General features: G+C 56.3%; 2 protein-coding genes across 2 annotated transcripts in view; both read right to left on the bottom strand.

The window, feature by feature from the left end:
• CIST1 (colon, intestine and stomach enriched 1) overlaps positions 1-2,085 on the bottom strand; it is a 4,011-nt gene extending 1,926 nt beyond the window's left edge. The window contains exon 1 of the mRNA XM_007461107.1: positions 1,998-2,085. Coding sequence (XP_007461169.1) covers positions 1,998-2,085 — 88 coding nt within the window. The remainder of the gene's footprint in view (positions 1-1,997) is intronic.
• A 960-nt stretch (positions 2,086-3,045) lies between these two features.
• IQCN (IQ motif containing N) lies at positions 3,046-13,059 on the bottom strand. Its single transcript, XM_007461108.1, has 3 exons — positions 12,858-13,059; positions 9,496-12,770; positions 3,046-3,939 (listed from the first exon to the last, which is right to left on the bottom strand). Exons 1-3 carry the CDS (start codon positions 13,057-13,059, stop codon positions 3,046-3,048), a joined length of 4,371 nt encoding a protein of 1,456 aa, XP_007461170.1.
• Positions 13,060-16,127: the final 3,068 nt, after the last annotated feature.

Here is a 16,127-nt window from a genome sequence, read left to right on the forward strand (position 1 = left end):
TTTCCCTATCATGTCAGATAGACGACACCCACCACTTAGGGAGACTTGGAGGATTTAGTGCACCACGTGGGTGCTTAGTGGGAAACTGAGGTGCCCTTGTCTGAATTTCCTTATCTGAACTCCCACAGCCAGGGTTCCAGTTCAGGGTGGACCCTCCCTGCCCCTTACTCTTGCTTCAGGGGTCTAGAAATCTCTGGATATAGGGAATGGCTGCAACCCAAGCAGCATGCTGAGCAACTCTTTTAAAACTCCTGGGACTCAGATTCCTTGTCTGTAAAATGGACATCACAGGAAGTCAGAGTCTCTGAGAGCTCACGCAGGTCTGGTACAAGGTGATGTTTGACGGCAGAGATCCACCCCTGAGCTCCCAAGGAGGATCAGCCCTAATCTGCTTCCCCAGGTACCTGGAAGGTCCCCATGGCTAAACTCAGAGTTTTATTGAGGGCACAGAGGCCTGGGCTCTAAGACTCTGGAACCCCCACTACCTTGCTCCAGCTGCTCCCTAGCTTCTACCCCATCCTAAACACGGAGCCCAGAGGCCAGGCTGAGGGTGGGTAAAGATTTCACGGGCTGCCCCCGACAATTACTTCCTTCCCAGTTCCAGGCTGCTGGGCACCTTAACTGCTTGCAAGTTCATTCATCAACCACTCCCTGCCCCACCCCATCCACTCTGCCCTGGACCAATCTTTGTGCTTCCTCCCCTGCCTCACCCCAAGCAGCAGAAATGCAGAAATAATATCTGGCACTGGCCCCAGGAGGGGGCAGGGTCCACATGCAGACCCTGTTTCTCTGTCCAGTTTCCCAGGCCCCGCGGGGATGACAGATAAGTCTAGAAGAGGCATGGTGCGCTGGCCTGGCTTCATCCCCATTTTACTGGTGGGGAACCGAGGCTCAGAATGGTAGAGAGTCTGGCCCCAGGTGACTGGAAAGTGGGAAGAAGGCCCCTCAAAGACCTCCAAGGAGTCAAGGACTGAGAGTTCAGCCTCCCCAAAATGCGTCCCACCATTATTTGAGGAAGAATACAGAAGAGAAGAGTTATCTGCTGAAATGAAGATGACTCAGGGGCCACAGTGGACCCCAAGCCAAGCTAGACCTCTGAGGAGCTGAACTTCTAAAGCAAACTGAGGAAAACTAGTGGGCCTGCAAGGAGGAGGTCGTTGAGGACATAAACTCTACTGAGTGCCTGACACAGAGCAGACACTCATGAGCTGCTGGAGAGTTGACCAGAAGGTAAAATGGGGCTGTTTCTATGCACTGTGCCAGGAGTTTGCTTTGCCCAGAAACTCCTAGACCAGGAGACTGGCATGAGCCAAGTCAGCTGGTTCTAATCTGGGTCTGGCACAGGCTGGGAGACTCGGCTTGCCTGAGCCTCAGTTTCGAGAGCTATGAAATGGGGATAAACGTGGTGCCTTCTGAGTGAAGCCCTTGTCTGCTATGAGAGTCTCACGAGTGGTGGCCTCCACTCTGATATTCCAGGTTTGGGGCTGGGACATGGGTCAGAGAGAGCGATGACTTCTCCACCCCGGGAACTGTCTTATAGGGGAGCAGAAAGAAATTAAGTCAGGCGCCAAGAACTTCTCCTGGGAGCCATAGATGCTGAGTGACCAGGAAGTGAGCCCTTCTCCCGCCCGCACCTCCATGGTCCTGGGGACCTCACACTTCTCCCTTTGGGGTGTGGCTAAGAAAAACTGAGATTTGAAACAGAACCTCAAACTGGGTATGAGGCATTCACCAGCCTCTCGCTGGCTCAGGTTATGCTGGGGTGGCGGAACTGGCAGCCTCAGGGCTGGGGGTGGGGGTGGAAGGGTGGTGGTGCTCCCACTGTTCTCACGACCTCCCCACCTTGCTTCTGGGAGAAGGAGCAGCCCTTCTGGGGGGAGGGATGGAGTGCCAGAGCAGCGTGGCCTAAGGGAGGAGTCCAGATGCCAGGTGTGTGGCTAGGCCATATGCCCCCTCCAGCTTCCTGGAAGCTGGATCTCCTTCTTACCTGTTCTTACCTGTAGAGGTGACACTGGCAGTTCCGGAACCCCCACCAGGTTTCAGCAGCAGTAACAGAAGCGGCTGCGGCAGCTGGGAGCCCGCCATTCCTGCGTGGGGAGGGGGGACTGCGGGCTCCGCGCAGGTGTGTGGCCAGGTGCCTGTTCTTGAACACCTGTGCGCCCCCTGCTGGCGGCGCGCGGAGCTGCTCAGGGGCGAGGCGGAGGCGGGGCTTCCGGACGCAGGGCCTCTGGGGGGCGCTACGGTTCACCAGGGGCGACATTCCTGACCCCCCTCTCCACTTGGACCCCTCCACCTCTCCTAACAAACCCTCCTGATTCATGACCCTGAAGCCTTTACACTCTGCCTATCCCCTCAGGACACCCTCTGCCCCTTCTAGTTCCCCCTGGAGCCCCCATCTCTCTGTGCCTCCTCTATGGCTGCCCCAAACCCACGCTGTCACCTCCCTCTACCCCTCCTCTTGGCCAGGCTGCCCCCTCTCTCCCTCTCTGCCCTGTCCCTGATCCCACCAGCTGGGGATGTCTGTGTACGGCTCTCTCTCACCCAGATTGGGGCCCTTTGGGGGTGAGCCCAGCATCCCCCCAAATCTGGATGTGGCTGGAACCCTCTAGTATTTCCTGAATGAGGCACCCATGCATGCACCTGTAGGATTTTCCAGGGCCAAGGGACTCATGGTGGCCATTCTAGGCCAGGTCCCCAGACACTGGCTTCTGGAGTACCTCCATCTGGAACCGACGATGCTGCCCTGCTAGCCGTGGATGTAAATATGATGGTACATATGAGGCCACGCTGGCAGCCCTGACCTCCGGGAAAGACTTGGGGTCCCCATACCAGCCACAGACCCTAGGTGCCAACTGCGTGGTTGGAAGTTTTGGGCCCCTCCTGTCCAGGATGTTCCAGATCCCTCTCATTTTCCCTCGCACCATGCCTGAGACACCCCCGTAAGCATAGGTAGGCCAAGACCCAGACTGTGGAGGGCTTTATTCATTAGACCCAGAGAGCCACATGGCTCCTCCCCTGGTGTTCCCCCACTGGTAAGCCAAGGTCCTAGACACCTGGCCACTGCATGTGCTGTGAGTTGTCCCACGCCGCTGGTCCCAAGAGTGCATCCGTGGTGAGAGAGGCCCGGGTGCAATGGCCGCGCCAGGTGGCTTGAAGCATCTTGGCTGCTAACTGCTGCTGCTTCAACCGGCAGCGTACAGCGAAGCCCCTCCAGGCTGACTGGATGGCCGTGGCTGCCTTGTTCTGGTGATGGGGTTGCCAGGGGCTCTGGGGGTTTGACCGGGTGATGCAGCCCCGTGGCATGCCGGCCTGGCCTGCAGCACCCTGGCCCGTGCCATGCAGCACCCGGGTGGGCAGGGTATGGCCGCATATGTGGCATGTGCGGGAGCTGGAACCCACAAGCATCACCACGATGGGTGGGCTCCCTAGCCTGGAGCTCAGTGACTGGCAGAGACTACAGACACGTGGCTGGCAGGACTGGAAGCAGTGGTGATCAGACGTTGTCCTCGCCCCACTGCCCGTCTCAGCCCACATGCCTGGGAGCAGCATTTGCTGGGTGCAGCTCCTGCGGATGCAGAAGCCTCGCCACGCAGCCTGGATGATTGTGGCGGCTCTGCAGAGCCGGGCCAGGTCCCGCCGTACACGGTAGCCATGCCAGGCAGCCTGGATGGTGATGGCCCACTGATGCCACACCTTGATGGTACGGCGCACCAGGAAGCCACGTGTACACGCCTGGATGATGACCACCGCATGGATGATTATCTCGTCCACAGCCTGCGCCGACGACGTCACCAGCTCCTCCGGCTGTCTGGGATCCACCGCCGCCATGACATCCCACGCGCCACCAGGGGCCGCAGTGCTGTTTCTGGGCCCGACTGCTACACTGGGGACGGCAGAGTTCCACACTTGGCTGCCAGACATGCCAGCATCCTCAGGACCCTGGAGTACAGCGGGAGTCAGGGATGCCCCGTGACTGTCTGAAGGAGCCACGGAGCTAAGGGAATTCCGAGATACCAGCGGCGACTCCTGGTTCAAAAGGGGCCGCCGGGAACCACTCGGTGAAGACTCATAGCCCAGAGACACCCTCCAAACCCTCGGATTCAGCCTAGGGAAGACCATCCGTTGTGCCATGTCACCAGTGTGGATTGTTGGCAGTATGGCCAACGGCGCACCTGTGGAATGTTTAGGAACTTCCTGTGAGGACCTGGGGGCATCCTTCTGCTCCTGATGGGTGTGCCCAGTCCCAGCCACAGAATTGTCTGGCATTTGTGGGAAAGGGACATCATGCGTGGCCCTGAAGGATTTTCTAGGGCCAAGGGACTCATGGTCATCCTGAATCAGACCCCCAGACACTGGCTTCTGGAGCGTGCTGGATGCCATCCCTCTAACCAGGGGTGGATGATGTGGCACATGTGAGGCCATGCTGGTGGCCCCTGACTTCCGGGAAGTGCTTGGGGTCCGCATCCCAGCCACAGACCCTGGGTGTAAACCGGTTGCCATGGGCCAGCTTGGGTGACCCTGAGATGACAGTAGAAGCCATCATCCCATGGGAATGGCTCTGGGACATGTGAGCCACCGAGGGGCTCTGGGGCATAATGTGAGCCTCCAAAGCCTTTTGATAAGCCGAGGGGCTCTGGGGCACAACATAAACCATGGAGGGGCTCCGGGGTACAGTGTGAGACACTGATGTCTGTTGATGAGCCAAAGTGCCCTTGACAGACCCTGTCTGCGCACCGGGGACCCCACTAGCAGCCACAAGGTGGGAACTGGGGGTCCGCCAATTGCTGGCTGACCTCTGATGCAGAGTTGGGGTGCCACCACTGGCCATGGAGTGCTTGGCAAAACTCGGGGACTGTGGAGGGACAGAGGCCATGCCACTGGTCATAGACGGCTTAGCTGGGAGCCACCTCCTCCAAGAGCGGCATTTGGTTTTTGGGAAGAGTCTCATTCTCTGCAGGGAATTCTTGACTGTGGTCGATGTCAGTTGCCAGGGGACTATGGGACATCCACGGGGTTGCCTCAAGGACCTCGGACTCCCAGTTGGATATGGACCCCTGGGGCAAAGGCTTGTCCAGGTCCTCTGGCTTTATCACAGTCTGGTGGCCTGTGGTCTCAAACGGCATCATCCCAAGAGCTTGGCTCAACTGTGAGGCTCTTTGCAGAACCGTAGGCACTTGGTACACTCCCTTGGCTGTGCCATTAGCTTCCTGGAGATGAGCTTGAGCCAGGCCAGGGGTACGGGATGCCTGGAAGGAGGCTGTGGACGCTTCTGCCAGGGCTCCGTGATATTGACGAGGAGAGATCCCAGTCAGCATGGACCCTTGGGGAAGGCTCTGAGCCACGCCTCCAACTGTGGAGGTTGGACCAGCTGTACTAGCCATGGACTCCAGAACTAGGTTCTGATCCAGTCCCCCAGGCATAGATGCTGGGTCCACACTAGAGGCCACAGGACAAGGAGGGACACTTGAGCCCACCCCACTTGCCGCTGAACCTAGGAGCAGGCTTGGAGCAGTTCGACTAGCTGAGGGTCTTACAGAGAGACCTTGCCTCTTCCCACCAGCACCAGATGCTGCATTCAGGCTGGGGGACACTGCAGTCGTGACAGAACTCAGAGGCAGGGTTCTGGCCATGCCACTGGCCCCAGAACCTGGAGGAAGGCCCTGACCCATGCCACTGATCACGGACCCTGGGGAAAGGCCCTGGCCCATGCCACTGATCACGGACCCTGGGGAAAGGCCCTGGCCCATGCCACTGATCACGGACCCTGGGGAAAGGCCCTGGCCCATGCCATTGATTATGGACCCTGGGGAAAGGCCCTGGCCCATGCCACTGACCACATAACCTGGTGGAAGGCTGGGGCCACACAACTCATCATGGACCCTTGAGGAAGGCTCTGGCCCACACCCCTGATCACGGACCCTGGGGGAAGACTAGAGGTCATACCACCGGCCCTAGTACCTGGGACCACAGCTGTGGTCATCCTACTGGCTACAGAGCCTGGCACCACACCACCGGCCATGCCCATCCCAGGCTCCTGGCTGACAGCATCTGCTTGTTGGTACCTGGATTTGGAGATTGTAAGCACAAAAGGACACTGTTGGTCCAAAGATATTGGGAGATCAACATTGACCTGAGGTATGCCGGGGCCCACACTGGTGAGGGAAAACTTGGATGAACTCACATCCAATCCACCGGGCACTGAAGCTGGAGAGAAGCCAGGTCCCACCTCTGAGGCTGGTTCATGAATCAAGGGGGCACCAGCCACAGAAGCCCAGGATGTAATGGGGGCCATGCCCCTGGTCACTTGAGATTGGCTTGGGCCCATACCAGTCACCACACTTCTCCACCCCATACTCCCTGACATGCCAGGGGACATAGGTACCCGAGACATACTTAGGAACATGCCAGCAGCCAAAGTCCCCAGAGGCACATTTGGGAGCATGCCAGCAGCCATGGTGCCCTGGGACATGCTTGTAGCCATGCCCCTGAACAGAATCCCCTGAGATATACTGGTTCCCTGGCCCAGACAAGAGTCCTCTCCACTGGCCACAGATGCCTGGTAGACTTGGAGCTGAAACAGTGACAGCAGATTGTTGTTACGCTTGGGTGCCTCCCACTAATACTGGATGGCTGATGAAACCCAAGGGCCACCTTGCTGAACTCAGGGGTCTGGGGATTTGGGCTCACCCCACTAACCATCAGAGGATCTTGACATGGGTCCACCCTAGTAGACACAGTTGGCTGGCTCAGACCCCGGCCCATGCTGTTAACCACTGATGGGTATGGTGCACACGAGGTGACTTCAATGGCAAAAGATGAATGACGCTGACTAGGAGCCACTGCATTCACCCTTGATGAGAGTAGATTTGAACCCACGCTACGGGCCCAACTTGGCTGACAGAGTGCACAAACCATACCACTAATCACAGATGGCTGGGCCAGGCTGGGCATCCCCCTACTGGCCACAGATGGCTGGGCTAGGCTGGAGAACACCGCACCAGCCACAGATGGCTGACCTAGGCTGGGGGCCACCACATAAGCCATAGGAGGTTGGCCTAAGCTAGGAGCCACCCCAACGGTCATAGATGGTTGGCCTCGGCTAGGGGCCACCCCAATGGTCATAGGTGACTGGGCTAGACTGGGGGCCACCACACCAACCCTACATGTCTGGCCTACGCTGGGGGTCATCCCATCAGTCATAGGTGGCTGGCTTGGGCTAGGGGCCCTGCCACAAGTCACAGGCAGCTGGGCTAAGCTGGGGGCCACCCCACTGGTCACAGGTGGCTGCGCAATGCTGGGTGCCACCCTGGTGGTCATAGATGGCTGGGCTAGGCTCAGGGCCACCCCACTGGTCACAGGTGTCTGGGCAAGGCTGGGGGCCACCTCACTGGTCACATGTGGCGGGGCTAGCCTGGGGGTCCCCCCACAAGTCACAGGCAGCTGGGCTAAGCTAGGGGCCACCCCACTGATCACAGGTGGCTGGGTAAGGCTGGGGGCCACCTCAGTGGTCATAGATGGCTGGGCTAGGCCCAGGGCCACCCCACCGGTCACAGGTGGTTGGGCTAAGCTGGGGGCCACCACACCGGCCATGGATGGCTGGGCTAGGCTGAGAGCCACCATATAGGCCATCAATGGCTGTGCAAAGCTGGGGACCACCCCATCAGTCACCAATGGCTGAGCTAGGCTAGGGGCCACCCTATTGGTCCTGGATGTCTGGCTTAGGCTGGGGGTTATCTTACTGGCCTTAGATGGCAAGCTTAGGGTGGGAGTCATCTTACTGGCCACAGATGGCTCAGAGAGGCTGGTGATCACTCTACTGGCCATAGAGAGCTGGTCTGGGTCTGGGGCGACCTTACTGGCTACTGTAGGCTGGGATAGGCATGGGGTCAACCTACCGGCCACAGATGGCCACCAATAGACCATAGGGACCACATTACTCAAAGACAGACTTCTGGTCAACCCAGTCCTATAGGGTTTCTGGGACAAGCTCTCCTTCGGATTCATGGAGCTTTGGCCTGAGGACATAGCTCCCTCATCATCTGAGCCCCAGTGGACACTCAAGGACATGCGACTGGCCACTGAACTGTGATGCAGAATGGGGATCAGTTCTGAGGCTGCTGAAGACTGGGCGTGGAGGTCTGGGGTCATGTGCCTATGGCCTGCTCTCTGTCTCTTCCATATTCCCAGGTCCCTGCGACCTCTCCACAGGCGCCCCAGACGAAGGTCCCTGTCCAAGCTGGCTTCCCAGGACTACTCCTCCACCAGGTCAACAGCGGCCATGCTGGCCACAGGCTTGGCGGAAAGGCTGAGTGAACTGCAGCTGCGCAGTGAGCTCTGGGAATTGCTCCTACTGGGGCCATAGTCTGTGGAGCCCTGGGAGAAGCTTCTGGCCAGGTCACTGTCTGGACCCTGTGGCAAAGTGGACACCAGTTCATTAAGTATATGGCTAGTCACCAGCTCCTGTGGGCAGTGAACACTGGAAATGGTACCCCGTGTTTGATTTTTCTCCTGCCCAGGGATGGCTGTACAGGGAAGGGTGGGCGCCAGCCTATTGCCTGGGGAGGCTTGGAACAGACTGGGATCAACCTGTCTTGAGTGCCCAGCGATGACCAGGAGCCACAGAACTGGGCCGGAGATCTGGGGTTATGACACAGGCCTCGGGGTCCTGTGGTTGTGCTTTGTTCACCGTGGAGGCATGTGGGGACTTGGGGTCACCTTGTTGGTCATCTCCCTAGTGCCCATGGAGGCTCATTTATGATTTGGGGACCGAGTTCTCTGCGTGGTCTCCTCAGGGACAGTAGATGGCTGTTGCGGACCTCTGGCCACTGAGGGTCGACACACACCGGGAGGTACCCTGCTGACCCCGGAGGGTTGACACCCGCAAGCCGACCCCGTGTAGGCGGCAGCACACTGGTGGGAGTGGGTGCCCCTCCCACGACCTGTAGTGCCGGGAAGCTTGCCCGGTGCCACCACCCTGCCCTCCCACGATGACGCCCATGGACGTGTGGCTACCGTGCTGACCTCGTGTGGATTGTGGGCGCTTGGAGTCATGCTGCCACTGGCCAACGATGGCCGGCTCATGCTTGGGCCCATGCCATTGGCAATGAGTGGCTGCCATAGACTGGGGGGCGGCTGCTGGTGGGGTGATTTGGGCAAATTGGGGTCCACATCACTCACCATGGGACTGAGATCTGATGCCAGTTCACTAGCCCTTGGGTGCAGGCACACATTTGCCTCATGGACCTTGGGGGTCAGGTACAGATTTAGGGTGCCTCTGCTGGGTCCCATCTCCTGTGACAGAGTGGGGTCCAGGGCACCAATCAGGGGATACTGATGAATGGTCGAGGGGTCAAGGAGTCCAGCAGTCAAGGAGGCACCCACAGAGACCACCGATGAGCAGGGTGACCTCCCGAGCATGGCTCCATCCCCCACCTCTTCCAAGAACCTAGAGGGCCAGCCTGTGATGAAACCCTCCCCACCCCAGTGAACCCTGACCTTGCTGGGCTGTAGTCTCATGGAGCCCAGGGTGGGCCCCCATGCAGCCGACGGGCTCACCCTGCAGTCCACCTCCACTGGGGTCGGCATCGCAGTCACCCCACTTCCCGCTGTTTTCACGGCAGCCTTGGGGAAGACGACTCCAGACCTCAGGGCCACCTGAGAAAAAGACTGGCTGAGGACTGCGCCCAGCTCACCCTGACACAGGGCCTGGTTCAAGGTGGCCCGCTCCCCTTCCGTCAGGGCCTTGCTGAGCACGTCCTCCAGTCTGCCCTGAATGGCCTTAGTGAGCTCGGCCCACAGCTCGCCCCGGGACAGGGCGCAGGACAGGCTGGTGGCCAGCTTGCCCCAGGACAGCGCCTTCACCAGCGCCGTGCCCAGGATGCCCTGGGGCAGGGCTTTGGCCATCGTGGCTCCCGAGACCTCTTTGGACGGGGCCTGGTCCAGGGCCGCCCTCACTTCCCCCTGGGAGAGGGCTTTTGCCAGCAGGGCGCAGAGGTTCTCCTGGGAGCCCAGCAGGGCAGCCAGCTCAGCACATAGGGAAGCGAGCTGGGAGGCTGCCAGCTCCTCCTGGCAGGGCGGGGCTGGGCTGCTTGTTGACAGCGGGGCCCTGTCCCCCCAGGATTCGACATTGCACGTGGTGTGTCCAGCAGAGGCCAGCAGAGGCACCAGCGTGTTCTGGCTCTCAGAGGCCCCCTGGCGTGGGCCCTGGGTGGCCTTGCCCTGCACGTAGCTGTGGGACAGGAGCTGGGTCAGTCTGTCCTCTGGCTTGGCTCGGGGCAGAGCGCCAACGTGCTGGCAGGGCTGGGTGGAGGCCTTGAACTCAACTAGGAATGGTTGGGACTCGGTCTTGCTGCTGAGCTCAGCAGCCTGGCAGGCTGCATGGAAGCTCTTGGCTGTTTCTGTGGCCAGATGTGCCTGGGACTGTGCTTGGGTCAGCTTGGGGGGCAGATGTGCCTGGGACTGCACCTTGGACAGACACATGCCCAGATGTGATTGGGCTAGGGCTGTGGTCAGCTCAGGGGGTGGATGTCCTTGGGACGGGCCCTTGGTCAGCTTGGTAGAAACACGTGCCTGGGACAGGGGCTCGGTCAGCTCGGCCAGCAGACGTGCCTGCTGGGGCGAGCCTGTGGTTGAACACGGGGCCGGTTGTGCCTGAGGCAGACGCGTACCCAGAGGTGCCACAGCTGCTTCTAAAGGCTCACATACCTGGGATAGGGCCTCCACGACATCCGTCCTCAGGTGTGCCTGCCTGTCCCCGTCCTCAGCCACTTTTGACCAGGACGAAACCGCGGGCGCTTCCATGGCCACACTCACGTTAGATGCTGTTTCCGTTTTCACCCGTTTCTGGGAGAAGGCCTTGATTTTCTCACCTTCTGAAGGAGGCCTGGCTGTAGCCTTGGGATCCCCAGCCCCCAGATGTGATGGGGGGAAGCATGTCACTTCTCCCTTAGTCAAGTACGAGTCGGGTGAGACCTTGGTCACCCCTGCTGCCTGCCTCGCGTTCACCACAGCCTTGGCCCTCGGTCCACTTAGACACACGTGGGATGAGGTATCGGCAATTCCAGCTGCCGCAGCTGCTGAAGATGAAGGTTTGAAATTTCCAGCTGCTGGAGGGGGCAGGCACAGGGTCCTGAGGATGGTGGCTACTGAGCGTAACTGAGCTGGGGTCTTGGTTACCATGGCCACCAGGCGTGTCTGGACAGGAGGACCTTTGGTCACTGAGACGCCTTGGAGTGTCTGATGAGATGGGGTCTTGGTCATCGTGGCTGCTGGGCGCACCTGGAGTGGGGTCTTGGCCGTCAGGGGCGCTGCACATGTCTGGGGCGGGGCCTTGGTCATTGTGGCTGCAGGGCGTATCTGCGTTGGAGACTTGATCACTGAGGGCAACAGGCATAACTGGGGTGGAGTCTTGGCCATCATGGCTGCTGGTCGTGTCCGGGGTGAAGTGTTGGTCATCGAGGCTGATGATCTCATTTGAACTGAGGTCTTGGTCACTGGGGTCGCTGGGCAGGGCTGGGGTGGGGTTTTGGTTATTGTTATCGTGGGCACTGGGCACGGCTGGGACTGGATCTTGTTCATCATGGCCGCCAGGCATGACTGGAGTGGGGTCTTGGTCACTGTGGCTTGTGGGCACGTCTGGGCTGGGGTCTTGGTTATCACAGGTGCTGGGCCTGTCTGTGGTGGCCCTTTGAGGACCTCTGCTTCCATGTGGGCCTGGGTCTGGATCTTGAGTTGTCCTTGAACTGCCTGGGCACATCTTCCGGATGGTGGTGGCCCTGGGGCTCCTGCCTTGTTGGCTCTGGCAGTTACTTGCTTGGTCTTCATCGTGTCCCCCTCTACGTGGACAAGGCAGGCATTTCTGACGGTTCTTGTCGGCAGGCATGGGTGGCACTTCACCTCTGGACTCACAGGACACAGAAGTCTCATGGCAACGGTCTGGTGTGGAAGGAAGGCGACGCTGGGGCCTCCGACAGAGCACGTACCCGGCTGTGACATGCCCTGGGACTGCAGCAAGGCCAGCTGGTGGGTATAAGCGGCCAGGCCGTTGGAGGAAGGCAACTGGGTCTCCTTGCTCACCATGGTGGGCTGGGCCAGAAGGGACTTGCCCTCTTCCGGATGCTGGAACCGCACCTGCTGGGGCGGGTGGTAAGGGATGTCCCCCTCCTTCACCTTCGCTTTTTTCTCCACCGTCTTGCCAGACTGGAGGAGGCACCTGGTGCTGAAGCGTCGCCAGGCCTCCTGGATGGCCTTGGTCACCATCATCTGAGAGATTAGCTTCTGCCGGAGCCGGTAGCCCCTCCAGTTGGCTTGGATGAGGGTGGCTGCATGGGACAGCATCATGTCCATTTCGTCCACCAGGACATTCTTGAAGGCCTGGCTCTCCACCACAGCCCGGAGGCATGGGATATGATGAGCCACCATCTTGTCCTTGTCTGGCTGTTGCAGAAGGGTCTCCTTGGGTGCAGGTGGCTCATGCCGGGGCTGTGGATGCAGTGTCCCTGCTTTGCCTTGGAGATTGGGGACGGGCTGATGGGAGCTCTTCCCACTGGTTGACACCTGTAGCTGTGGACGCAGTGTCCCTGCTTTGCCTTGGAGATTGGGGACGGGCTGATGGGAGCTCTTCCCAGTGGGTGACACCTGTAGCTGCAGACGCAGTATCCCCACTTTGTCTTGAAGGTTGGGGACGGCTGATAGGAGCTCTGCCCACTGGGTGACACCTGTAGCTGTGTTGCTTGCTGCATTGTCTTGGCTCCTAGGCGGCTCAGCTCTGCCTGTTGGGGGGTTATAGGGAAGTGGTCAGGGAGCGGTGTAATGTACACACGAGACCTCCTGGCTGGGACGGGCACTCACCCCAGAACCTACATCTTCTTGCTCCTGGCACCTTGCAATCTTCTTCCTGTCCTTCGCAGGCCCGCTCTCTCCCAGCCACGTGCCCAGGTGGCCTTTGGTACCCATGTCTCCCTCATCATCCTGTGGCTGCTTCAGCATCAGCACACAGGGCACGTTCTCACCTGAATGTCTGACCACCTGCTTTTCAACATTCTTCTGTATCTGGAACATGCTGTGAGTACAGCACTGATCACAGTATTTTGGAAATATCCTGTTTGTGTGTGCGTGCGCCTGGTGCTATTATTTGCTTTTCTCCATCGACTGTGAATTCCTAGAGGGTGGGAACCAAGTCTGAGTCACTTCGGTGGCCCTATCTCAGTCACAGGGCTTGGCTCCAAGTTTTGAACAGGTATTGGCTGGGTGGCTAGCTTGACCGATAAATGAGTGGGTGAGTGGACTGAAAGTTGGATGGATAGATGGTCACATGGCTAGATACTGAATGGATAAATCAGTGGACGAATGAATGCTGGATGGGTTGGAGGAATGGATGAAGGGTAGGGTTGCAAATGGATGAGTAAATGAAGTTGATGAATGAATTGATGAACAGATAAGTAAATAAGGAAATGGACACATGGATGGATGGATGAGTGAGTAAACAGATAAATGGATGGATGTGTGGGTGGATGGAGGAATGGATGGCTGGAGGAATGGATGGATGGATAGATGAGTAGGTGGGTGGATGGATAGATGCATGGATGGGTGGGTGGGTGGCGGGATATATGGATAGATGGAGGGACGGAGGATAGATGAGTGGGCAGATGGATGGATGAAACCTGAGTAGATAAATGTGTGTGAATGAAGAAAGCTGAAGGAATTGGTAAAGAGATCAATGAATAGGAGGTGGACTGATGAATGACTGGATGGATCAGTGAATGAATGGGGGATAACATAGATGATGGATAGATCAATGACAGATGGAAGGGTGGTAGAGGGAAGAATGAGGGAATGACTGGCTTTCAGAAGTACTTTGATGCAGAGACAGTTCAGACACTGTCAAGCAGCCCTGATGTATAACTTGGAGCATAAGACACTTACTTTGCAGAAGTACCCCCTTCTGGCTGGACCAGTCAGACTTCATACCTTGGAGGGTCATAGACCTGGAGGAAAAGCAGGAAGAGAAGGTGCAATCTCACAAGCCAGCTTGCAAGAGGAAGCAGCCTTCAGCCCTTCATCCCATGCATTGTGCAGCTACACTGCCCTGGGTTGGCTCTGTCCCCAAGACCAAAACAAAAAGAGATGTTAAAAGCAAAAAAACTAAATTCTCTTTAAAAAAAAAACCCACCGCTTTCTTTTTTTTTTTTTTTTTTTTTTTTTTTTGCAGTACACGGACCTCTCACTGCTGTGGCCTCTCTCGCTGCGGAGCACAGGCTCCGGGATCAATGACAGATGGAAGGGTGGTAGAGGGAAGAATGAGGGAATGACTGGCTTTCAGAAGTACTTTGATGCAGAGACAGTTCAGACACTGTCAAGCAGCCCTGATGTATAACTTGGAGCATAAGACACTTACTTTGCAGAAGTACCCCCTTCTGGCTGGACCAGTCAGACTTCATACCTTGGAGGGTCATAGACCTGGAGGAAAAGCAGGAAGAGAAGGTGCAATCTCACAAGCCAGCTTGCAAGAGGAAGCAGCCTTCAGCCCTTCATCCCATGCATTGTGCAGCTACACTGCCCTGGGTTGGCTCTGTCCCCAAGACCAAAACAAAAAGAGATGTTAAAAGCAAAAAAACTAAATTCTCTTTAAAAAAAAAACCCACCGCTTTCTTTTTTTTTTTTTTTTTTTCTTTGCAAATCTCGCTCATTCAGAGGTTAAACTAGAGAAATACCAGTTAGGCCAAAGGGTAGGATAAAGCCACCATCAAAAATTGGCACTTCTGGGGCTTCCCTGGTGGTGCAGTGGTTGAGAATCTGCCTGCCAATGCAGGAGACATGGGTTCGAGCCCTGGTCTGGGAAGATCCCACATGCCGTGGAGCAACTAAGCCCGTGCGCCACAACTACTGAGCCTGCGCTCTAGAGCCCGCGAGCCACAACTACTGAGCCTGCATGCCACAGCTACTGAAGCCCGTATGCCTAGAACCCATGCTCCACAACAAGAGAAGCCATCGCAGTGAGAAGCCTGCACACCGCAACAAAGAGTAGACCCCGCTTGCCACAACTAGAGAAAGCCCGTGTGCAGTAACTAAGACCCAATGCAGCCAAAAATAAATAACTTAATTAATTTTTTTAAGAATTGGCACTTCTGCTACAATTGTCAGTGAATCTCCTCCATACACATGTTTTTGGATTTTTTTTTTAAAAAAAAGATGAATGTGCAAGGAATTCTATTCCAGCGGGTTTGTTTTTTTTTTAATTTTTATTGAAATATAGTTGATTTACAATGCTGTCTTAGTTTCAGGTGTGTAGAGAAGTGATTCAGTTATACATACATAAATATATATATACATATATGTTCTGTTTTTACATTCTCTTCCATTATAGGTTATTACAAGGTATTCAGTATAGTTCCCTGTGCTATACTGTAGGCCCTTGTTGGTTATCTATTTTACATATATCCAGTGTTATTTTGTACCTGAAAACAAAACTGGAAATAACCAAAACGGTGATTGCTAGGGGGCAGTTACAAGTGCATAAAGAAAAGTACTCAAGGATGTTCATCACTATACTTTTTAGAAGACTCAAAACTGGCAACAACCCAAATGGTGGTTTAAATTAATCAATTGAATATTCATGCAGTGGTATACTATCCAGCCATTAGAAATGGTGTCCAGACCCACAAGAATGGCTAAAATTTTAAAGGTGAATATGTCACAACCACTTGCAAAAACGATCCATATCTTGAAGGGAACTCAACAATTCCACCCTGACAAATATACTCAAGAGGTCCAAGTGTTTATACTCACCCCAAACCAGAAAGCATCCAAATGTCCATCAACAGAATAATGAATATCAAGTGTATATTCATCAATATATTAATATGAACGAATAGAAATAGAAATACTGACTAATTTATACCCGTTCAACACATCAGTGAGAATGAGGTCAACACTATAGAGAAATCTCACTTACATTGTTTTGAGTGAAAGAAGCTGAACATAAAAGAGGACAGATGGGTTATTCCAATTATAGGACATTTAAAAGGGAACAGAAGAAATTAAGGTCTGCTATTAAAAGTCTGGACAGGGCTTCCCTGGTGGCGCAGCGGTTGAGAGTCCGCCTGCCGATGCAGGGGACACTGGTTCGT

Source organism: Lipotes vexillifer, unplaced genomic scaffold (assembly GCF_000442215.2).
Source record: "Lipotes vexillifer unplaced genomic scaffold, Lipotes_vexillifer_v1.1 scaffold469, whole genome shotgun sequence".
Taxonomy (NCBI): Eukaryota; Metazoa; Chordata; class Mammalia; order Artiodactyla; family Lipotidae; genus Lipotes; species Lipotes vexillifer.